Source organism: Melozone crissalis, unplaced genomic scaffold, assembly GCF_028551555.1.
Source record: "Melozone crissalis strain CALT ecotype California unplaced genomic scaffold, PUWL_Pcris_2 ptg000027l_1, whole genome shotgun sequence".
NCBI classification, from domain to species: Eukaryota; Metazoa; Chordata; class Aves; order Passeriformes; family Passerellidae; genus Melozone; species Melozone crissalis.
Window position 1 is genome coordinate 82517780 of NW_026535805.1, and position 25961 is coordinate 82543740.

General features: G+C 38.1%; 1 protein-coding gene across 1 annotated transcript in view; it reads right to left on the minus strand.

The window, feature by feature from the left end:
• Window positions 1-25961, minus strand: part of PRIM2 (DNA primase subunit 2) — a 90773-nt gene that overhangs the window by 45194 nt on the left and 19618 nt on the right. The window contains exons 6-7 of the mRNA XM_054280191.1: window positions 23279-23374; window positions 22272-22409 (exon numbers count right to left, since the gene is read on the minus strand). Of these exons, the coding sequence (XP_054136166.1) occupies window positions 22272-22409; window positions 23279-23374 (234 nt within the window). The remainder of the gene's footprint in view (window positions 1-22271; window positions 22410-23278; window positions 23375-25961) is intronic.

Genomic DNA, 25961 nt, shown 5'->3' on the forward strand with positions numbered 1-25961 from the left:
ACCATGCTAGAAAAAGCTCTCTGGTGCTGAAGACTGTACTGTCAAAAAGAGAAGAAACAACTCTCTACATACCCATCCAAAATACTTGATTAAAAGCTCATTTTCCATAGTCATCATTACTACTACAGGGCTTTATCAATGTAGGCCTTGATAAAAACATTCAGTTAAAAATTCTTATGTGTTTTATCTTTACAAACCCCATCACTAAAGCCCCGTGCACTACAGGAAATAAATGTCTGCTACTACATAAAAATCAGATACTATAAATCAGTTTTATTACAGAGCTTCAGAAGAGATATTTAGATTTTATTAGCAATAGGATTTTACTACTGGGAATCAATTATGTGTCCAAGTTCTTGGCTCCCCTCTAACAGAGAGATGGACATAGCAGAGAAAGACCAGCACAGGGCCACACAGATGGAGGGACTGGAGCACCTGCTGTGAGGAAAGGCTGGGAGAGCTGGAACTGTTCAGCATGGAGGAAAGAAGGCTCTGGAGGAATCCACCAATGCATAAAAATACCTGAATGGAGGGTGCAAAAGAGCCAGGCTTTTCCCATGGGTTACCAGTGACAGGACCAGATGAAATGTGGACAACAAACTGAAACACAGGAGATCCCATCTGAACACCACAAAAGGCTGTCTGTATTATGTATTGTGCATTTGGTTTTCACCAGCTGGGATTCACAATGTGGCTGAGGTTTGAATGCACCTCTGAAGAGCATCTGGTCCCAGCCCTCAGACTGAGCAGGGCATCTACAGCTGTTTGACCTGGACTGCCCAGGCAGGGATTGATTATCTCCAAGGATGGGGACTCTGCAATCTCCCCGGGTAACCTGCTGAAAATCAAATACATAATACAGCCATAATACAGTACCAAGTATTTCCGAACTCCTAAGCCTTCCTGTTTTGCACATAAGAGCTTCCATTCTCTAAGCAGCCTCCAAAGTCCACATTTTCATCTGCATGGTAGAGAAATTTTAAAAATTACTCATGATTTTCCTAAAAAATTCTAACAAGATTGTCAAGTCTTTTTTCAGGAGGATGAAATGAAGGGATTTTTTTTTGAAACAAGACCATTTTACTCTTAGATTTCCTTAAAGGAAAAATTATTAACAAAAGATCTTAAAAATCACTTGTTCTTTAAGACCAGGAGTACTTCCTGAAGTTGACTCTTATCAAGGCTGTGCTCTTAATTCAGTCCTTAAACAATAAGATAGAGACACTAAAATCTAGGGAAAAAGGATACTATTGTAAAACATTTTTCTGTGTTTAATGAGCTTCTCAAATCTCCAAAATATTTACTTTTTTCCCTTGAAAAATTTACAAATACAATTTCAAATAAGTTTAAATAATCGTTAGGAATTCCATACCTGATCTTTAGAAACAAACAACATAGAGAAGATTTTATTACAACAGCCTGCATGACACCAATCTCTTACTTTCAAAACTCAGAGGGCAGCATTTGAATTTCAACTGCTTCATTCTCTCAATATGTAGTACTGCTTGAAAATTAATTGTTGCTTAAACTTGGGAAACTATCCATCCTTTAAAAGTAAAAAGGTATTTGGAACACTTTTGCTCATTTGTGCATATTTTAAAATATTGATTATCTGTTATTAAGAAGCAAAATCAAATCTTGCCAGCCTTTAACAGTTTTAAGCCCCAGTTTCCCATATGTTCAAGTACCAGTGATTACATTCTTATCTTCAGTGAGTAGAGCTAAAAACATGACAGGCACTCAAATTTCAAATGGCTAAAACCCAGCATTAATCTGAGCCTACTTATCATCATTTTCCAACATTTTACTTCATCTCAACTCTCAATTGCCAGTAACAACTCCTCAGACATGAGTAAGAGTTAATGTTTAAGTCTTTTCTTTCAAAAACAGAAAAAGACACTTCTATCAAGGAAAACTACTAGCAACTCCAATGATATGCAATGCTCTAATTTTTTTAAATGGTTATTTGCATTTACAATTATTACAAATGTTCTGAATAAACAAATACACTCTGACACAAGAACACTTCCCCCAGAAGTAAATTCCACGAAGCAGAAAACCAAGCCTTCAAAACAGCTACTTATTTATAAAAAGAAATATTGCTGCCTTAGAACTTTACTATGGAAGTGGGACCTGCGTTTGACCCTCATGAAGGCCTGTGGCTCAGTGCCTTTCAGAGCAGAAGGGCACACAGAAAGCTGCTGAAGTGAAGCTGAAGCTGATGGCTTCAAGCCCCAGGGATGTTCTCCTTCCCAGCCGCTGACCCCAGCCAGGCTGACCATGTACTCCTCATACACACACACTGTGCAGGCACTGCTGGCCACCTCAACAACTCCACACACACAAAAACAGGCACCAAAGACTGTGGAGTCCAGCAACCAAAAGGATTGAAAGACATAAGTTGTTTGAAGCCAGATGAACGTGCAAAGGAAAACCAACCCAAACATACTGCAAGTGCATGTCAGAAGGTAAGGTAAGCTACTTTACAGTAATGCCTTCAAATACAGGAAGTAACAAAAAAGAGTTTTCATGAAGAATGTACTCTCCAAACATTACTCTTTGAACATAGCCGGTATCCATTTTCTGAAGCAAGAACATATTGTTAAGCAAAACCTGTTACCAAATATCCTTTGTATTCTTGTATCACTCTAACATTCTTCAGACCACAGTCTGTGATCCGTTGGGAGCCATGAAAATATACAATGGTGTTGGCCAAGTGTCTGGCAACAGACTGCAGAAGTTTGGTTTCTCCTGAGTCACACCAGTTCAGCACCCCCAGGGCGGAGAAATAGAGGATGTAATTACTACTGGCAGAGGATCAGAGGCTGTAATCAGTAGTTCAAGTATTTATATTAGCCAAGGAACCCTTGCTGCTAGCATCAAATCTGTTTCACCATGGCTGCTGAGTAATTATAAAGCCCTAAAGGATCTCTAAGCTGCTCACAATTATTTGCAACACGCTCCTGTAACAGAAAATAACCCATGTAGAGACAGCATACATAAAATAGATAAAAAGCTACTTTCTACATAGTTCAGCAAAGCCATTGTTAAATATAGCATAAAACAAGTAAGGTCTATACACAATTAAAAGTTAGAAGTTACGAGATCCAATTACATATCATACCAGTCATGTTCTGGGTAGTTACCAACATAGCTACAGCAAATAAAAATTAAAACATCACTTACCAATGAGAGTCAGCTTACTGTTTTTTTCCAGATTGGTTTGGCATAACCCTTGGACACCAAAATGGCTCCAAAGCTCTCACTAAACTGGGATCAGGCGAAGTGAGTGACACTTTTTTATATAGACCCATTAGCTATTTTCTTATTTCTAGAAACAGTGCTCACAAGTCCTGAGCATACTTCCTACAGCACTCACCATATTGCATCATGACCATAAAAACACAGATTCCAAACCTGTGCACTTCTTTAATTTTGCTTTTTACAACACTTTCTCTAATGGCTACTGAAAATTATGTGAAAGCCCACTGTCCATTTTGCATAAGAAAATTAGCTTCTTTTCATACAACTTGTGACTTTACCATGACTAAGCCTGTACAGAATACTCAAGCAAGAGGAAAATTATCTGGGACAATAAGGTTATGAAGGTTGGGAAAGTCATATTGTTTTCATCTATGTGCAAGAGATAATGGAAGAGGTTAGGAAAAAGCAGAAAACAACTCTCACAAAATGCCAGAGCAATCACACTCACTCCTCAGCCTATACAGAATATTGTTTTAGAAAGCAAAGTTAAATGAGAAATTATCTAAAATATTATCTCTTTTCTTTAAGGTCAATTCACTAAGTGAAAATAGAAGAACACATGCAACAAAACACTCCTAATTTCCTTTATTCAAACCTTCTGTTCCTAATGCCTTCAAGAAGTGACAGAAACAACTGTGTATTGTCCAAGTGTGCTTGGAAGTGTCACTCAGAAGACAGGAATTTGATTACCTTTGTCCAGCTCTACTTCTTTGGATGATACCAGTCAGATGACTGGTGTAAGCTTGCCCAAAGAACAACATCTACCTCATTCTAATGGTTTAGGTCAGGGTGGGACAAGAAGAAGAAGAATGGATGAACTCGTAAGAGCTTTGCATTCTTACACTTGGACCAAAATGCAAACCAGTGACAGCACTACAGGTAACATCAGCAGATGGGCTTTAGACATAGACAAGATCAAAAAGACATCATCACCAGGGAGGCCACTGACAGCTTATGCCAAGTGCCTAAATTAGAATGCAACAAATAAATAAAAAATAATAACCCTGAACAGCAAGCAGGAGGTGACTCACCCATGAACACTGAGCACTGCAAAAGGCTGAGCCCAAGAAGGAATCACTATGCACAGAAGCCAAGGCACCAGCCAAGACCTGACCTTGCTGGGAGTGCCCTGCTCAGAGTCCATGGGACCAGTCACAGTTTGACAAGAGGAGATTTCTTTGATGTAACTCTCTTTTCTTCAGAGAATGTGAGAGCTGCTCATAGAACCATTTGGTGGGTAGACCTTGGCTAAGCACCAAACTCCCACCCAGCCATTCACACACTTCCCCTGCTCAACAGAAAGGTGGAAGAAAATACATCTACAAGTCCATGGATTACTTATCAATTTCCATTATGGGCAAAACAGACTCAACCTGGGGAAATACTCATGCATTGAGATCTATAAAAATAGATTTGGGTGGTGGGAAACAATGACCAAAATCCAAAACGCAACCTTGCTGTCAACCTCCTCTTCTTACCAAGCTCAGTTTCACTCCTGCATTCCCAATTTCATTACCCAGCCCTACCAAGTGGTATAGGGTGAAAAGAAAATGAAGAGAGTAAATCAAAACCAGAGTGCAGTGTTTTAAGAGACTGCAATGTTCTTACCTGTATGCTCTAAAAGACATACTAAGTTGTCATGCAGATTTTCCAATTCTATTTTTTTTTGTTTTAATTAGCCAATAATTTATCTTTTACTCTATTTTTCAATGATATAATCTATACATGAACAAAAAGTACAGAAAATTTACTACCAGTGAAGCAGTATTAAAGATGACTGGCCCTTCTGTAATACCTGGCAAGAAGCTGTTTTCTGCCAAGAAAGGCCAAATACCTCTTATGTTCAGAAAGAGCCACTTCAGCTCCGTCTCTGACATCTCCTGCCACTTCAGTTGTTCTTCACTGAATGTTACATCTATAAAGTACTCCAGATGAAGAAGGCAATGAGTATATGAACTATATCATTTTGTATGCCTGAGACAGTCTGAAACTTAGACAAAGATCACAATTTTCACCAAACTAGGCCCCTTTATCTACAGCAAAGTGATGTTGTGTGGGAGCATTTGCCTTGCTCTTGAGCTGACCATTGCTAAAGCACTTTTCAACAGTGTGAAGCTACCATGGCCAGATCAGTATTTTTCAAGAATATTACCACTATGGAAATACAACTGGATAGCAAGATGTGCCAACCTTGCACCAAACAAGCATCAAAGAGACCAAAAGAGATCAGACATCAAAAGCAACATGCAAGGGAAGTCACAGAATTCCATCAGGGCTTCTGGGTAGAAACGGGTGATAGAACACAAGTTATACAAGGCTGAACAGTCAAGTCTAGATGCCACAAAATTTAAAATAAAAACCAAGAAAATCTCCATAAAACATTGTTGCTTAATTCAAATACTACATTTCAAATTCTATAAACATCAAGTATTTTTTGAATCAAAACACAGCAAAGATGTTTAAAATAGCATGCTTAATTTTCGCATATCACCAAATAATCAGAAACAAGATTCTGTCAAGATTATGTGTCTTTCATAAAAATGCAACTATATTTTTCATACAGTCCTAATGGTTAACCAAGTACACTTAAACACACCCACCAGAAAACCAACCAAACAAAAACCCCTCCACTCAAAAAAAGAAAAAAAGAGCTTTACATAACAGTCTATTATGCACAAAAAAACCCCAGGAATCCCTATCAAAACCCCATAAACTTTAGGTTCACAGAATGAACTAGGTTGGAATGGTTGTTTGAAATAGTCTGTTTGGATTTAATCTTCCTTATGTGTTCCTAAGAATTTTTAATGACTTAGTTGATATAACAAAGACTGAGTAAATCCTCACCTTTTCTGAGAAAAATACTCAGGACCAATGGGTAACATGAAAAGGTAAAACAAGCCAACAAAAACATAAACCCTTCTCACAATTCACTTTGGTTCATTAATGAGGCAAATCTTGCTTAAGGAATGACACTTCCAGAACTTCAATATTGAAACACTAAGTGAATATGTCTTCTCCATAATGACTGTCTGACCACAGCAGTTACACATATCTTCTATTTTAATTAACAGTGTACTAAATTCAGTGACAAAACTTATAGGTCTGTTTTATTTTCCTAAAATTACATTATTACATATTGTTTTGATTCAAGTTTAAAATAATAAAACACAAGAATAAAAATATTATATTTGTGTATATGTATATATATATGCATATATATTAAAAACTCTGTTTGTTAGTCATTACAAGCATTTAAGTTCACTGCAAGATACATCAACAAATAGCAATTAAATTTTTTTGTAAGAAAAATATAATTTACTAGGACTAGGTTGAGAAACTTAGAATACCTGTTTTAACTCATAATGTAGCTTTAAGGTTGGTTTAGAATCACTTCATATGCCAAAGATCTTTTACTTCATCTTGCAGATAAACAAAATCTTTTTGAAAAGAAAAGCAAGTAAGTAAGTAAGTATACCTGGCACTGCTCTTTATTACCGATCTGCAGTTTCATGGGTCCATGGTCAGCAAGAGGCATGAAATAAATCTTTACAAGTGCTCAAAGTATATTCAGCTGTGTTTTTTTAAACAGATGCCCGTTTCTAAATACTTGTGGGGTCTACTAATTTAATGCTGCATAACCAGATCATAAGAGTTGATTAAACTATATTTTAAATTCAACACAATACACAAGTGTACACAGCACTGCTACTCTGACTGAAACTTCACAAACAAGGCTTCAAATGGCAAGTCCAGGAAAACACAGAAAACAATTTTTATTGTGAAGGCATCACTAACAGGGTTAGGATTTATAAAGTCAGATCTCTACTACTCTGGAAGTACTATGCCTCTTATTAGTTTTATCTTTCTCTATTTTGAGAAAGACACTGCAAACTGCAGGAGGAAATGTTGTTACAGGAGGAAAACAGCAAAACTGAGCTATATAGGAATCACTGCTTACAGACAAATTATGTCAGAAAATGTGTCAAATATTTCTCAAAGCTACTTTATTGCTTTATCTTGCTGCAAGAGCAGACAACTGCAGAAGCATTCCAAACTGATATATTTTTTTACTCAAGCCTCTATTTCTTCATTGGTTTACCAGCTAGAACATAGACAGTAACAGGGTTTCAGCTTGTTCCTGATGTGTGAGACAACCTAAATTTATTCTGCCATATAAATCAAGTAGACATGAGCTGAAGTAGAAGCAAATTCAAACCATGTTTGTGCTATATTAAAGTTCACATGCAGAAAAGCTGTATTATGTAGAATGATTTTCAGAATGTACATGCCTCCACATGTGCTGAACACAAAGAGCTTTTACCAGAAATACCACCACAAGTGCTAAGGATACAATCATCATGTTAGCATGGTACTATGTTGTTACTTTCATCTACTTCTCAGTCATAGCTTGGCATAACACAGATATGCTGTGCAAGGTAATAGAGCCACATGTCACTAATTCTGTTACCTCTGCAGTAAGCTTCACAGTTACCACCTAGCATTACCATTTTGTAAGGCTGTGGCTCTACAAAGAATAAGTAACATGGTTTATTTACTTTTATTGCAGCCTATAGTAGAATTGTGGGTTGTTTTTTTTAAGCTTGCTGAAGAATTGGATTTGTTGCCAGGCAGGGAACACAAACTCAACATAAGCTAGATTTGACATTGAAGAGAATTCAACGAGAATACAAGTCTGGGAGAAATAAGATTGTAAGATGCTACATCCTCTCCTTGAAAAGTTTTAGACATAAGCTTAAGATATTAGCTAAAACCTGGAATATTTCTTTTCTACAAGGAATCAGACACACAATTTCATAGCTGACAAGAACAAAAATCTGTGACTGAACCCCTGTGCCACTGTGGCTCCAGAGTACCAGGAACAGGCTGTGCTCTTCTTACAATATTGAATGCAGGACAATGCTCTAAATATCCAGCTGGTAAAATGCCATCTATGGAGATCCAATACACAATATTTGCAAGAAAAGATCAAACACAGAGATCTTAAACTAGAATACTAGTCATATTAAGGTTAGATGTGATGAATATAACCATCACATTGAGGTGAAAAACAATGCTCTGAACAGAGGATGACTTTTACAGCCAGCTGTCCTCTGATGATTATACATCTGCAGTATTTCAGGTTATAGAAGACTTGAGGGAAAATGCTCAAGCAATGACCTCAGAAAGCTGAAAAGACAGGCAAACAGAAGCAGTTTTTGAAACAAATGAGTAGCCAGTTAAGTAGTAACAGTTTTCTGCTTTTTTGGTAAATCCAGATAGCATTATTTTTCAGGATCAACACTAGTTGGTAAAAAAAATATGCAGAGAGAAAGAACCACTCATCTTTTAAAAATGACAAAAAGCTTTTAACATAGATTATTTTAAAAGGAACATATGTCTATTTAGTAAAAAAACTGTGACTTCAGGAAGATAATTAACTAAAACAAAAGAAAATAAGAACAAGGGAAAGAAAATAAGAACAAGAATTTGACCATAGAAATCAATGGTAAGCAGTCTCAACAATCATAAACAAGAAAAATATAATTGCTCATTTATGGCCAGATATTTGGTTTAGCTGATGCTAAGTCTTATGAAATGAAGTCCAATGACTGCAAGATTAACCTGTATAGTCCTAACATCACGGACAAAACGAAATATTACCTAGGACACTGCAAACTTTGAATGCCCCAGATGTGAGAGATGGAGCCACAGGTGACGAATGCTCCGAGGCCCGGGGAGCGCCGCCCCAGCGCGCCCTCTGCCGGCCGTGCCCGGCACCTGCAGCCAAGCCGAGCCCCGCGGCGCTTCCCTGTCCTGCGGGCAGAACGCGGGCAGAACGCGGGGAGAACGCGGGGAGAACGCGGGGAGAACGCGGGGAGAACGCGGGCAGAACGCGGAGCCCCCCGCGGGGAGAACGCCCGGGCAGGCTCTGCCGCAGCCACAGCAGGCTCAGAGCAGGCTGCTCCCAGACCGCAGCGCATCCATCACCCGTGTGCTGACCAGAACTAAAGCTGCCGCCGAGGCTTATAAAGAGTCAGCTCACAAAACATGCAAGTGAGGAAGCCACTCCAAACTCCACACTCGGTGGGTAAAATGTCCAATTGGAACACATGATCTAAGTTGTGGAACTACAGCAGCCTGGAGACAAAATTCATACAAAGAATTTAATTTTTAGTATTTTGCCTGAGCTTACTTTTCTGAAAGTTTCCTTAAATTCCAGCCCAACACAGAAAACAGTACATTCACAGAGCTCACTTTAACAAGCTGAATAAAGACTTCAGAAGGCAAAATAATCTAACTTGAAAACGGACAGAATTATCCAAAAGTATTTTGAAATTCCCATGTTCTGCCTTTTGAATCCTGCAAATACAGGAAACTTTTGTGTCCAATTATGCAGTCACTGAAATTTAATTGCTATAGCATTTCCATGTAATGTTTAAAGTGCATAGTTTAATTATGTTTGCTAAGTGACAGGACATAGTAAACAAAAAAAAGGAGTATGCATATTGACTTTCCAAATTTCCAAAAGTGAACAGAAATCAATTAGAGCTTAAGTATTTTAGCTTCTAAGAGTAATGCCACAAATTAGAGACATGCAAGTTGAAAGCAATTCTAACCTTCACATTTTTCACTCATCTTTATGATAAATTTCCAGACATTTACACCTTATAAAGATTATTTAAGGGAGCAAAGAACTACCAAGCAGTCAAAAAGGATTCAGTAAGTGATCTACCAAGAAATGTCCTCTAATGCCAAGTCTGTGAAACCTGACAGGATGTACCTGGGGGTTCTGAGAGCTGAAGTTATGAACCCACTCTCCACCTTTGCTGGAAGGCTTCCCTCATCAGGAGAGGCTTCCAATGACTTAAGGGCAAGTCCTTCATCCACCTTCTGATGGAGCAGTGCAGATGAGTGGGGAACAACAGGCCAGGCAGACTCACTCGAGACCCTGGGAAAGTCACAGAGCTTAGAATTCTTGAAATGCACTCAAAATGAATTTGTTTCTAACCAGCATGGCTGCCTTCTGTCACAAAAACAAGCACATCTGTGAGTAAGGAACAGCAGATCTCATTTGCCTTGGCTTTGACAAGACTTTTGATAATGGATTCCTGCATTTAAGCTGCAACTTTATAGTCCAGGTTAAATTAGATGGCTGAAAAGCTGTTGGAAGGTTGGAGTGATGATAACCAGCTCACTGTAAAATGCAATCAGCTAAGGATTCTACTTACAGCAAACCTGAGTAAGCCAAGCCTGGACTGTTCTGCACTGCATGTGTTGCCTGGGCTTGTGTTGTGCCAACCATATTCCTTGGCTGCAGGAGAAATTCAGGTGACTAATTGTGATTGAAATTCACCAAGCACAACTGAGAAGTCCCCTACACAGGATGATGGCAAACTCACTGGAGAACAGCTCTTCCAGAAAAGAGCTGAACATCTGATAAGCAGTAGGTTCAACTTTGGCAGTAAAGACAGGTAGAAAACACAGAGGGTAGAATTTTACAAAACTTGCCCCGGTTTATCAACATCTTGTACTGCAAGCCCCCAAACTAGACATAATATTCTAGATGTGGTCTATTAAGTGTAACGTAAAGGGGGAATCAGCTCTCTCTACCCACCTGCCACACTTCTGTCAATACAGCCCAAGGCACTGCTGACCTTCTCTGCTGCCTTTTGCTGGCATACACTGAAACTGTCTGCTTAATATGAGCTACACTCAACCCTAACTACAACACTTGCACTAAAAGTTTAAGCCACATCATAACATAATCCCACTGTGGTTGCTTTTGCTATGCTATTTAAGAGGCTGAAGGAACACACATCAGTGACCAGTGAAAATCTTGGTGACACTGACATAGATTGCAATAGCGCTACCCAACATTCAGAAAAAAACACATAAGGAAAAGAGTTGAAGAACTAATCCTGAGCTCAGAGTAATCACTTGTCAGATGAGAGCATGTTACGATTTGCTATACAGAGTATTATGTTCCTGAGGTGAGCCACATCTTAGAAATAAAAAAAAAAACCAACACACAAAACCAAGAGCTGCTTATTTCCCAGAGACATTCTCTATGGCTTCTAGACACTGTCACAAAGGCAAAGGATGTTATGAAAGAAAATAGAATGTATTTCTTTTTTCAAATATCTCATATCTTCTCCTGCTTGTAACAGCATTCATGCCTGGGGCAAGGTTGCCCAGCTGAAGAAGGGCTCACAATGAGCCTCACACAGCCTCTGCACAGATTTGCCAGCAGTGCTGGCAGAGCACTCTGCACCGAGCAGGACAGGAGCTTTCATGCTCCACTACTCCACATCTACTGCTGAACCCCTCAGCAGCGGAGCACAGGTTTATGCTCACACCCTCTATGATGTATTCTCCCTTGCACCAACTGAATTCAAGTATCCCACATCTGTGCCTGAAAAAATCCAACTCTCTTAAGAGCCGAGCACCAAGTTGTGGACTTCATTTCATAAGAATTACCCATTGTCTTGGAGCCATTATAAATTCCCAAAGCCACAGACCTAAACATGGTGCTGGTTTGAAGAACATGTAGCTTGAGGAATTTTTTATTATTGCCTCTCTAATTATTAGTTCAATCATCTCTGCTCTTATTGCAGGCTCTAACAGCAATTACCCTATAACATAAAAAACATACATAGATTAATAGACGTGTCTAATAGTTTTCCACTAGAAAGGGCACTAATGACAAAAACCAGGGATTATTCCCCAGCCCAAATTTTGGCAAAAGCACATCATCAGATGAACCACTACACTCACCTCTTCATTCCTCCTGAAATAACTTAAAATCAAAAGCCCAATTGGATTTGCTTAAAACTGGTTAGTCTAAAACTGGCTAGCTGTACTACGAGTGATGAAAGCACTGACAGGGAAGAAAGAAAGGGTAACTGTGGGCATCAAGATGCCTGCTCTCCAAAGCCTTTTGCATCCTAGACAGTAACATCAGAGATCATACCAAATTTAAAAGCAGATTCACCCCACGATATTTTTCAGTAGCAACAATCTACAGAAAGAATTTCAGTGAAGTTGAGAATTGTGTTTCAAAAGAAATAGTGTAATTTGCATTTGAAATCACACATTAAAGTGTCTAACACAGCAAAATGTAATGTTTGTGACAAATAAGAGACTGATTTTATATTTAAATATATGCTAAATTAATTCATAGCTTTTATTTTTTTCTATTACATTTCTTTTATTTACTTGCTCAGGCAATATGAGCTATCATCAACTTTTATTTAAAAACAAGTATTTGCTTTCTGTCAACAAGGGGTGTCACATGCCTAGCATTCTACAATACTGCCTGGGAGACTCAACTCCTCCAAAAATTACTTTAAAAGCCTGTCATCTTGAGTAAGAAGTGATTAATAGTTTTATTCATTTACTCTGACAACTGGTGGCATTCTTCTCACTTTGAAAAAAAGTAATTCTACATTTTCACCATCCCCAAAGAAGATTCTCCTGATTCACGCTTCAGTTTTAAAGAGAGAAGGTGGAGGGCAGTGTGTTGGGATTTCCACATTTTGAAATTTTATTTTTACTGTCAATAAATCAAAAGGATGGAGTAAAAAGAAACATAAATAATGTTTGGGATTAAGAAATCTGGTAAGAGAACAACCTTCACCTCACTTTGCCATCAGAGCTACAAAAAAACAGGGAAAATGCATTGGTTTTTCTGTTACTTAAAGCTCTAAGCAGTACATCCAAATTTAATCCTTTTTTTTAATGTGTATATACATAACAAAGGCTGCAGTCATTAATAAACCAAGTCATTTTGCTTAACTTGCAACAGATGGTAATAAAAAGACCTTTGCTTTCTGATATTTGTTCATGAATACAGATTATTTAAATTAAACATACTAGTATTTACATGAAAAGGAATTTGTTTACATAAATACAGAAAAAAAATTCCAGCCAAAAAGATCTTTCACAAGCTACATGTAAATTGGAACTGAGTATCTTCATTGGACTGGTTTTCCCTGATACTTCACCTTATTTTCTGCATTTCTACAATCAGACACTGGACAGCTAATTCAGCGTCCCTCAAAAATCTACAGAGCACATGCAAGATTTTACAAATTTTCACAAATAGAACTGGAGACTTTTAAATACATCATCACCTTCCAAAATCCAATCTATATTATAGTACTTTGCTGTCTCCTCCCTCAGACAGATATCATCAGACCATTGAGATGACAGAAAACATTTATGTTTGTTGACACTACCAAATGAACATAACTCATGTAGGATCTATGGAATAATCCAAAGGGAAATCCACTCAAAAGAAGCCCCAAATCAATGATTACCCTACTTTAAACATCCCCTGCAGTCCAAACACGCGGGGATACAGCAGGACACCCCTGAGGCAGGTGAGTCCATGGCCACTGGAGGCAAAGTGATGATCCAGGAGGAGCCTGGCAGCAGAGCACGGGCAGTGCAGAGGCTCCTGGTGCTTTCCTGGGGACAAGGCATTATCCAGGCAGGGACCTGCTGCTTTTCAGGCCAGAGTGCAAAATGAAGCCTCAGCTGGGAAGGGAGGGGGGCAGGATTCCAATGCTACTAGAGCCAAGTTTAACAACTCTAGCTCATGTTTGCAGCCTAAATAAATCATGTTTCAGGAATATTTTCTGTGGTAAAAATTCTGTTCAAATATACAGCCTCTGAAACATTCCTTACTTTCCCACTATTAGGAAAAAGTTATTCTGAAAAATAATCTTCATTTATAAAATGTATAAAAAAGTCCACTTCCTCTATAGCACAGGTATGTAAATTAGCAATTAACTGAAGAAGCAATTCATTAACAGATAAAATATCCTTTGGGAAACTGCAGTAAAATGGAAAGTCATACAATGAGGCCACCCAGAAATCAGCTGCAATAACAATGACAGTGACAAGCATTTCTAAAAATACTCACTTCATCTATATTTAATGTCTGAAAATAAATATTCAGTAAGTTCAAAAAGCATATTGCTACTTTTTTCTTAAAAGAGTTCAAAACACTTGTGTAATCAGTAAAATTAAACTAATTTTTAAAATTAGTTTACAGTAGAATTTCTTTTAAACACATCTTGGCAAAGGCATTGCTGACATAAAACTTGTGCATACTTTATTCTGACACTCTGCTTTAAGGAGTGCTCCAACCTCTAAAAAGATTCTCTAAATTAATCTGCCAAGACCTGAGATGACTACCAGGTGCTCAATTTATTTCAAGTCTGATTTTGATCTACTGACAGTCATTTCCAATTTTTCCTTCTGACTGAAAAAATGATTTAAAATTTAGCCCTTCCCCAAAGGTCAGCCAACCTTTATCATTAGTAGGAATGGCAATGAACATGTAAATGTCACATGTGCAATGTACATGGACATCATGTGTATTAGGACAGCCTAACACTTTACTAAGGAGAACAGCCATTCTCCATATTTTATTGCAAAATATGTGAAAAAAAAATCATGTAATTGGAGAGGTAGTCATCACAATTTTTAGTGATTCAACCCATTTCTTTTTGCCTGCTCCATAAACTTGCTAAGCCAAACCACAGTGGATGAAAATAACTCCAGATAGATACTGCTACAGTTATCACATAGCCAATGGCTGTTGGTCACAGGCCACACCAAGAAAATAATCAGGAAAAATGCAAATTTGTAGCACAGTGCCAACCTGAGATACAGACTTTTGTTTACTCATCAACTGCATATGCCATTGCAGTTCCTTCTCACTGAGTAAAGTGCATCATTCACAAATTACTGTTACCAGCATATTAATAAATGACATTTAACAGTGCCACATTCACTGATGAGTTTTCAGGTTATCATACTACCACGCAACATAGAAATAAAACTGCACTTGCAACTAATATATTCAATTCCAAATTTTTTCTGGAATTTTGGAAAGAACTTAGTTAGGCAAGCCTTCCACATGCTTCAAATACTGCAAATCTTGTTTTGTTAGCTTGACTATCATGAAATATCAATGTGGATTTGAAGATTGAAGCATTTTCATACACATCAAACCAGACAGGACTATGTAGAGACCGCAGCAATTGTTTATGCTGCAAATTTTGTACATCACAAACTCTTATACTCTGTATGAAAGATGCAAGAAGACAAAAGAAGAAATAGAGAGAAAAAATACTCCTAACATTATTTATAATTACTTTATGATAGCAATCTATGTGGTCTCTAGAAGCAACACATGTACTTCAATAAGTAGAGGAGATAAAACATTGAAGGATGCATTTCAAAAAATAGCAATGGGACAACAGCCAAAAAAAAAGCCACAAAAGAAAGTCCAGTAACGAGTCCACATACAAGCTTCAGTCTTCTCTTGACACACACTCACTCTCTAAATAATATCCCTGAAGATCACTTCTCTCACTCCAAATATCACCATTTTATTCAGCTGACCTGTGCCTTAGACAATGACCTTGTAATACTCAAACCAAGGGCAGCTGCTTCTCTGCAAAATTCTCACTGCAAACTTTGCCTGAAAGTCACTGTAATCACATTTTACCTTACACTGCCTAAGTTATTACCTTACTAACCTTGTATGTGCATATTATAAAAATCATCCATTTATGTTACAGTGAATTACTTTAAGTTAACAGTGGGAACACAACACCTGAAATGAATTTCAAGTGACAAGACCATCATCAATCATACTTTCTCAACATTAATGCCACTACATAAAGCCTTCTGCTCCACTGTTTAAAAATATAGGTGTTTCAGGAAGAAAATGTTTCACAGATGGTTCTATGTACACTGATACTTCTCTGAATTAGGAGGTTTTTTGTAACTATAGCATAAGTCAACCAAAATAGAATATTAAAATGACTAATATTTCATTTTAAAAGACAAATCATTACAAATATTAGTAATGCAACTTATTTGATTCTCATCTCTAACTGTTTAAAAGATTACATGCCAAATCAAGAACAGAATCAGGAAAAAATGTACAAAATTAGAAAACACCAGTGAGGTCTTCCTTTTGCAGCAAGTCCTCAAAACCCAGCAATTTTATTTGTAAACATTTTTTCAGATTACAAAAGATAGTAATTCAAAGTAAAAAAGTGCTGGTATTAAATTAATAAGAACTCTATCAGGATTGTATGTATTAATAGTGGAATCAATTTCTTATGGCGCCAATTAGTGCTATTTCTAGGTTCTATTTTAATTTGCAAATAGTAAGATGTTATATGATGTTCTGACAAAGAGTATTCACAAAAGCAACTTTTCTGCAGTAATTTAGAGACCAGCCAAGTTATTACTGCAATTGCTAGGCAAAAAAAGGGCAGTATTTAAAAACAAGTATGATAAATCTATGGCTCAGTTATGCACAGATAATTACAAGTCTTTGTAAAATAAACTCTTCAACACACCATAAAAGTACTCACACAGCAGGAATATTTACACATTCTCAAGCATCAACTTACAGCTTTAAAATATGTTGTTCAAAAACCACTAAAACTTTAGGACAAAGCATTTTCTGAATTAAGGTAAAATGACAAAGATTCGATCAATTTGATTCAAACACCACTGGGAGGCATCCCAGTCAGAGTCGGGTTTTTCAGTACCTAGGATCCTCACATTTTGAATTTATCAGGGAGCTGTTCCAGAGAAAGAGCCCAGGAAACACAAAAGCTAACATGGCTATGTGAGCTGGAACTGGAGTGTTGAGCCTACTTCCCTCCAGTATCCAACCCCAGCAGAACTACAAACATCACCACAAAATACCTGAACAGCCCCAGATAACTCACCCCAACCTAAGGGCCAAATTCCCACACAGATAAAGACAGGGAGATTGATAAACAATTACCACTGCAAGTGAAACACTGAATGTGAGGGAAATAAATGTAATTTACTGTCAATTAGACTCAGGTAGAGAGGAGCAGAGACAAACAAGGCCTTTGCTTCCCTCTCTCCTCAGCTGCACTGTGCCCCTTCACCCCACACCTCCCCCAGGGCAGCAGGGGCAGCTGTGACAGGTCCAGAACAGCTCCTCTCCACAGCCCCTGCCTGCTCAGGATCCCCCTGCTCTCGCATGGCTTCCTCCCATGGGATGCAGCCCTTCAGGAAAACAAAAAAGGTTAAAAGCATGGGTTCTCCCCAGGCTGTGGCTCCTTCAGGACTCTCCACCTGCTTCTGTGTGGGTTCCTTCTCCCATCCTTTGTCCGTGTGTCGGCTGCTTCTTCCATCCTCTCCCCCTTTTGTCTCACTTCAGATTTCTCTGGAGCAATCCTCTTTTATGCAGTACTGAGTCCAATACAACTCTGATATAGGTCTGTGATTAGTGTCTGAGCCATGACACTAAGCTGAATCTTCTGATTTTTTTTAAATCAAAATTTAAAACTACTTTCCTCAAATATGAGATGCATAATTCTGTATGTTAGTGTAAACGCAGTGAAACCCTCATGAATAAAACATTAAGCAAACTTCTATGAATTTAAATTGTGTTACATTATAAAACAATCGTTGAGCTAACATTACAGCTCACATGTTACAGAAAATGTTTCTACAGTTTAATCATCATTAATGGCACAAGGAAATTATTTACTATCAAATGGGTCAGAGAATACATAAAGAAGGCCTTTGCAGTATTGATTTCACACATAAAATTAACATCTTCAGATGTACTTGGAACTGCCAAGAAGGCTTGACTAATATCAACTCCTCTTATTATAAAGCCTCAAGAAATAGCCACAGTTGGGATGTCAAACTTGTTTTTAAATGATGAAAGAGAACATCTGAATGCTTCATGGGCTTGACTAGTAAGTGATTAAAGTGTAACTGACTGAACTGAATTTCTGCCAGTGTCAACATAAAACTTTTTTAAAAAGTCAGTGCTATGAATTATTTACTGTTCTTTCAAAGCTCAGTGTCAACACATCAATTCCCTCTCATTCTATTCCTCCCTTACAACCCCAACTAGAATCACTCCAGTATGCAGGATGGTGACATACATCTGCAATGTAGTGAGCAATGTAACAAGGCTAGGCAAGCACCCAAATTATTCAATCCTTTGGAGACCTAAGAAGAACATCTTTAGCACAAGCACATTCCCATAAGGTGTACAATTGCAGAACACCTTGGAAAAGGCACAGCAGGGCATCATAATATCATTCCTGCATAGGCATAACTCCTTCCCAAAAACCTGTGCATGTGACTACTTAGAGTAGCGCCAAATCAGCTCCACGAAGCAAAACATGGATCAAGTACCAATAATCAATAATACTGCACAAACAACCCATACTGGAAAACTATGGTGCTTTAACATTGAAAAAGTGTGCCATAAATGAGAGATGTAAGAAACCACATGCTTGAAAAACCATCTCCCCAATACCTGTAACCAGGGTATTCTGTCCATTAGAAGTATACAGCAGACTGTCAAAACTAGAAGTTTTGCCCAAAGTCACAGAATCACAGAATCAATTACACTACAAAAGACCTGTGAGATGATCAAGTCTAACCCATGACCAAACACCACCCCATCAAACAGACCATGGCACCAAGTGCCATGTTCAGTCTTTCCTCAAACACCTCCAGGGACAGTGACTCCACAACCTCCCTGGGTAGCCCATTTCAATATCTAATCACCCCCTCAGTGAAGAAATTCTTCCTGCTATCCAACCTGAACCTCCCCTGGTGCAGCTTGAGGCTATGTCTTTTTGTCCTGTCACAATCACCTGGAAACAGAGGTCAACCTTGCTACAACCTCCTTTCAGGCAGTTGAAGAGAACAATAAGGTTTCCCCTGAGCTTCCATTTCTTCAGGTTAAGCAATCCCAGCTCCTTCAGCCATTCCTCATGTGACTTGTGCTGCAGACTCTTCCCCAGCTCTGTTGCCCTTCTCTGGACACACCTCAATGTCTGTTCTTGAATTGAGGGGCCCAGAACTGGGCACAGGACTCGAGGTGTGACCTCACCAGTGCTGAGTACAGGGGGACAATCACTGCCCTGGGCCTGCTGGCCACACTATTGCTGACACAAACCAGGATGCCCAAGGCCTTCATGGCCACCTGGGCACACACTGGATCATGTTCAGCTGGCTGTAAAGCAGCACCTTCAGGGCCTGTCTGCAGGGCAGCTTTCCAGCCACTCTGTCCCCAGCCTGTGGCACTGCCTGGGGGTGTTGTGAGCCAAGTGTAGGATCCAGCACTTGGCTTTGTTGAATCCCATACCACTCACCTCCACCCATCTATCCAGCCTGCCCAGATCTGCAGAGCCTTCCTACATTCCAGCAGATCACACTGCAACTCAACTTGATGCCATTCATGAATTTACTGATAGCATACTCAAGTCCCTCATCTAGATCATCAGTAAAGATGTTAAACAGGACTGGGCCCAATACTGAGCCCTGGGGAACACCACTAGTGAGCAGACACCAATTGGATGTGGCTCCATTCACCACCACAGCTGGGACCCAGGCATCCAGGCAATTTTTAAGCCAGTGACAACAAAATAGCTAACAAAAGATACAATTTTTTAATATAATTTTACAAACCCCTTCTTTAGAAATAGCATGTGCCTAATTCAGATTATCACACCATTACAGTCTTAAGTTCTCAAATTCTAATACAAGGACTGTCCACGAGAAAATGCTGAGAACAAAGTGTGAACACCTAGATGCTGCAAAACCACTAAAATAACTCCCAAAAGAACAAACAAGTAATGCTTACCAAAGTGGCAATGTTATCAGATATATTCATTAAGAGACAAATTAAACAACAAAACAGGTGATGATGTTCAAGGCTTTATTACTTCTTAATTAACTCTGGCCATGATGCACAACTTCTGTGCAAAGTCATGAAGACCTCTGTATCACCAGAGTGCCTGAAATGAAACACATTTCCCTGGGCTGGTTCCTCTTTTGAAGTGGACACCAAAAAGCACCCATGTCCTAAAAAGCACAGCTAAACCAGCTGTACTTTTTAGTACTGTTTGATCTAGGCAGAACTTGGGCCTAGATCAAACAGTATGTCAACAACTACTTTTCACAAACAATACTTGAATTGTGCTACTGTGTCATAACTTCTGCCTCTTCAGTCGAGATATGGCTGAGGAAAATTGTTAAGAGTATTCTCTGGACTTATATATACACAATCCTTTCTTTAAAAGTGTATTCTTACAGTTTCACTAAAATGTAAATTATTTTTATAGCTTTGTTCCAGTGAAAACTACACTAAGCATCCAGCTACCAAGTATCCCACTTCAATTAAGCCTCTGAGGTAACAGAGTTAACATTAGACTGACCTCAGTAAAACATGCTGGAACTTCAGCCTTCATTTCCAAAGACTCAATAATATCCCTAGCATCTCTCAGCCATGCACTTTCCTGGCTAAAATTAGCTGAAACAACTTACTAAATACAGTTTCTAAATTAGTAATCAAAACCCCCCAAGTCCAATTTGGAGCTATGGAATAGGACAGAAATCTCTAATCTTTTATCCCTTACCTAGAAAACATGGTGAACTTTAATAACCAAAGCTGATATATTAAAAGACTAATGTGAACCAAGAACAATGTGAAGCACCACAATAACTTCTAATACAGCAATTCTGTAGAAGATCATTTTCCTAGGTCATGAGTGTTCAAATTTCTAAACCACGACTGCTAAGTATCACATAAAGAAGTACTTCTTTCCTATAATGAAGTTATTGCCTTTAAGGAAGCAATCTGGGTGAAATGAATAATAGGTAAGATAGTGTGTGTGTTCTCAGATTTCTCCTCAAATTAAGTCAGGGCCTACTCATTGCAGTTCTTACTGGTTTTCACACTTCTCAGCTATTCACACAACACACAAATTTCAGACGTTCACAAAGCTTCTCAAAAGTATTTTGAATAGATGCAGATAATGTGCATATTTAGCTACATTTCTGTGGAATACTTCCTTTCTTTTTAAATCCCACACAAGTGTTATCAGCTTTCAGCAAAAACATTATGCATCAACTCAAATACAGGCATCTCTAGTTGCAGTTCTGTTAAAGAGTTCTAATGAAAATGTTCACATACGACTATCACAATTTTCACTGTACATTAAATAATTCCACAAACTCCAGTTATATTCAAAATTTATAAGACTGCAATATGCTAATTTTCTAATTTGGTAAAGGAATGCATTTTTGCTTCCCACTGTTTACTAAATGTTTGTGGTCAACCTTGGCATTAATGTAACATAACAATACAAGGCTTTGAAAACATTTTTGAAAAGCAATCCAATCTGTCTTCATGTTATTCAATGCTTCATTTTCTATGACTAAAATTTTGTGTATTAGACATGATCATCCCCTTTTAAACCCTGTGGAGAGTCTCAGAGATATTGTAGAACAAGAAATTCCTGAACTGATCACTAAATTACTAACAGAAGGACATTCACATACAGTGTTTACCACAGACGTCCTAACTAGATATAACTCAAATGTTCATGCAACAAAAACTTTACCTTTGCTTGACATATTCTGGCTTATCCTCATTTGAGTTCATAGAAAATTCAGTGTTAAAAGGGACCCACAAGGACCTCCAAGCCCAACCCTTAGGTGTGTGACCTGTACAGAGACTGAACTCATGACCCTGGCATTATTAGCACCGTGCTCCAACCAAGTGAGCTAATCTCAGTCCTTACCAACAGATCATAGAGTCAAAATCCACAACTATTTCACTTGTTCCAAAAAAAGCTGTTGGAAAATGTTTTGGGAGAAAAGATAGATACTAGCAGAAAAAAACCAGTTGTGTGCACACAGCTAACATGCTGAATGAAAGGGCACGTTACTATCTCTGTGCAAAACAATTGCACAAATTTCTTTACAATGCACATTATATGCTAAATACCATTTGAAATTAATGACACAGCTCACAACAAATGTTTTTTAGTGCTAACAGTACTTGTAGTAAGGTTTCCATTCTCCAGATGGAAGCATATACATTTTAAACCCAAAAAGGCTACTGTCCAGGAGTGTCACCAAATAATACAAGAGTTGTGAAATTCAGACTTCATGTGACTTACCGCCAGTGCTTTGGATAATTTTGTTCTATAGTTATTCAAAACAATCACATCAATCTCCTTAAATGGCACAAAGGCAAAGCCATCTTTAATAAACACTCTTCTGGCTCTAAATAAATCCACAGCATCTGCAAGTCCAACCTGAGAAGAAGAAAAACCCACGTTGTGGAATAGCAAAACAACACAGCAACAATGTTTACAGCCCTAGGATTCAAGATGGGCCACTAAAGCTTTAAGTCATTTTTTCAATGTCATTTAAGTCATTTTAACAAAGACATTTTAACAGTGTCTCCAGGCAAAACTCAAAAGTCTGTGAAATTAAATCTTAACTTAGGAATAGCTAATCATTATTTTGGTGGGAAAATATTGCTTGCTTACAGAAAGTCATGCAATTAGGCAAAATAAGGTACTTCAAAGTTTGTGTCTACAAGTATTGATCCAATTATGTAGCTTTGCATCACTTACTGATTTGATATTTGAAAACGGATTTCTGTTTCTAACATCTGGAAATATTTGATTCATGTCAACTACATACAAAAGGTTTTGCAAGCCCATCTGGAACCCAACCAGCTTCACTCCAAAGAATCAGTGGGCCACAGTACAAATTTTTTCCTCTCCCATTGCTCTCTTGCAAAATGAATTTCTGACTAATACAATCAGACCAAACCTAATTTCAGCAACGGATATTTGACAATGTCTTCATTCTGAGCAATCTGACAGCCAGGTAAATTAAGCCATTTGTCTGGGAACATTAAAACTTAAGATCATTTTTGTGGCAAAAGTAAGAGATGACAGAAGAGGACAGAAGACATTATTAGTAGTTTGAAGCTTCCTTCATTTTCCTAGTCCCTCCCTCCACCCTTATGCTCACATGAAGCAGAGGAACTCTCATTAGTCTTTTAGATACTTGGATTTACTGTGGCTATTAGGTAAACTTAAAATTAGTATCTTTGCATTTAACTGAGAGAAAATGAATGCAGATCTGTGGGACTCAGCAATTTTTTACTTACCTTATAGAACATTTGTTCTTTTACTTTAGACAGAGTGAAGCCAGGAGTTGACGCAATCAGCTCATTAGCCAATTGATTTTTCAGGTCTTCACCAATCTAAAATTAAGAATTTGTTTTAAAACTGTTAAAATACTTTAGGAAAAAGGCTTCTTTATGTTATTAGCATTATCTAAAATATTACTTAACTTGCAATATTATCAGTTTAGTTGAAAAGAGAAAAAGAGCTACATATTCAGTAAGTGATCACTAATAATTAATTAAGCAGAAACCAGCAAAACATTAGTGGTCAATAATGTTAAGCAACCTTACCTCCAAAGTAGAAGGGCAGATTTTAAACTATAATAATTTTAGGCATTGACAAGAACTGTAAAGTACACTTTTTAGAAGTCAACTTCTCTAAAATAAAACTTGTGACAATCTTTGCTCGTCTCTGGACATGCATTAAAACAAAGCACAATGAATAAATGGGAGTTAGTAAGGGCTTCATCAGATTTTAACAGAAAGAAAAATTTCAGCTTATTTTTAAATACAGATTTAACAAAACTATATCTAATCCTATATTCAGGAACTTAACTTTCCTTTTTCTAAGGAGTGAGAAGAATGGTATCTTTATTGTCCTTTAAGTGTTAGTGCTTTTGCAGTTCTTGAAATGAGTAAAGCAGCAATGCTTTAATTTAACAACTTGAAGTACTTGAAAATCACAATGTTACATTTCCTAATAAAAATACTTAAATAGTGCATATACATAAATACACATCATAGAATCACAGAATATGCTGAGTTGGAAGGGACCCATCAGGATCATGAAGTTCACCTCCTGGCCCTGCACAGGACACCCCAAGAGTCACCCCATGTACCCAAGAGCATTCTCCAAACACTCCCTGAACTCTGTCAGGCTGTGCTGTGACCACTGCCCTGGGGAGCTGTCCCAGTGCCCAGCCACCCTCTGGGTGAAGAACCTTTGTGTTTTATCCAACATAAACCTCCTAAACAGCTTCAGGCCATTCCCTTGGGTCCTGTCACTGGTCACCACAGAGAAGAGATCACGGTCTGCCCCTCCTCTTCCCCTCAGGAGGAAGCTGCAGATCCCAATGAGGTCTCCCCTCAGCCTCCTCCAGGCTGTGGAGGAACAGACCAAGTGACCTCAGCCACTCCTCATACAGCTTTACCTCCAGACCTTTCACCATCCTTGTGGCCCTCCTTCAGACACTCCCTAATAACTTTTTATCTTTCTTATATTGTAGCACCCAAACCCATACACATTTGCATAACACGCTTTTGATGAAGAATAATGGGAGTAGTCCCTGAGTGCAAGCATTTTAAATGTTAAGGAAGGCAGAATACCTTCTCAAAATGCAGACAGACAGAAGTGTCACCAAAGCATCACACACTGTGTGACACTGCTCTCCACAAGCTGGATATGTGCTCCAACACCTACAGAGAGTTGATACAAGGCTGCAGTCAGGGCAGTTTTTAGAGACTGGTCAGGAACCAAGCCCAGGCCACCACATGCAATACATGTGCAGACTCCAAATGTAAGATAAAGTCCACGATGTCTTTCTTCTCCATGGGAGGGGATGTGCTTAAGCAGTTTTATTCTCTGAATGGAGCAGAAAAATTTGTTGGCCAACACTGATAACATGGTTAAATGGGCATTTCAACAAAACTTTTTTCCTTCTCAGTTGAATAACCCAAAAAAAAAAAAAAAAAAAAAAAAAAAACAAAACCCACTTCTCTTGGAAGCCACAGGAAGGACCATTTAATTTCAAACTTGGACAAGTAGCTTAGTGAAAAACAGTGATTTGATATATGCATATGAAATAGCCAAGGCAGCAATGTTGAGAAGGCTTATGGTTACCCTGTCTGCATCTTGATGCAATCTGCAGTACTCTCCCAGGAAAACCAGCTTTAAAAAATAACAAAAGATGCCAGCAAGGCAGAAGAATGTAGCTGAAGAGAAAGGAAATACACAACAGCATTATATTCCTGCATGTAAAAATGTAAAGCTCAGCAGCCTGTAAAGAAAGCATTATTCTTTAATGAAGTAGCTGTATCAAAACAATTACATGTGCTTCTGTAAATGAAACGAGAAAATACTTTCCACAAAATACTCTCATTAACAATCTTATTCTTGTTAGACTTTGAAAAATTCCTGCTTTTCATGACACATTGAAACTATATACAAATTTCACACAGTGGTACCAAAACTCCATTATTCCTTCCAGATGATCTATTTCTTGTCTAAGTATAAATCTAAGTGACTGCATCAGCCTGCAGCCTGTTTTTCACCTACCAGAAACCTAAGTTTTCATTTCAATTCCAAAATAATGGCTTCCATTTTTAAATGTAACAGTTTTGTGCATTCTTATTAGAAATCCCTTAGGAGAGCCTGTCCACCATGTCATTCCAAACCCTCACTGACCATGTACATACACTGACCAAATAAAAACAGTATAACATGTTGTACATCAACAGTGGTTACAATTCCACTATTTCTTCTAGGATATCTTACAAAAAATAACTCCATCAAACAAACTACACCAAGGACAAAGCAGAGTTTTTTTCCAGAGAGCTATTAAAGGAGTTCAGAAACTGTTTTACAGACAGGCCAGTAATATTGAGGGGAGAATAAGAAGAGGGAAAGGCAAGGATTCCTTCTTTATTTGTTCTTCCAAAAAAAATC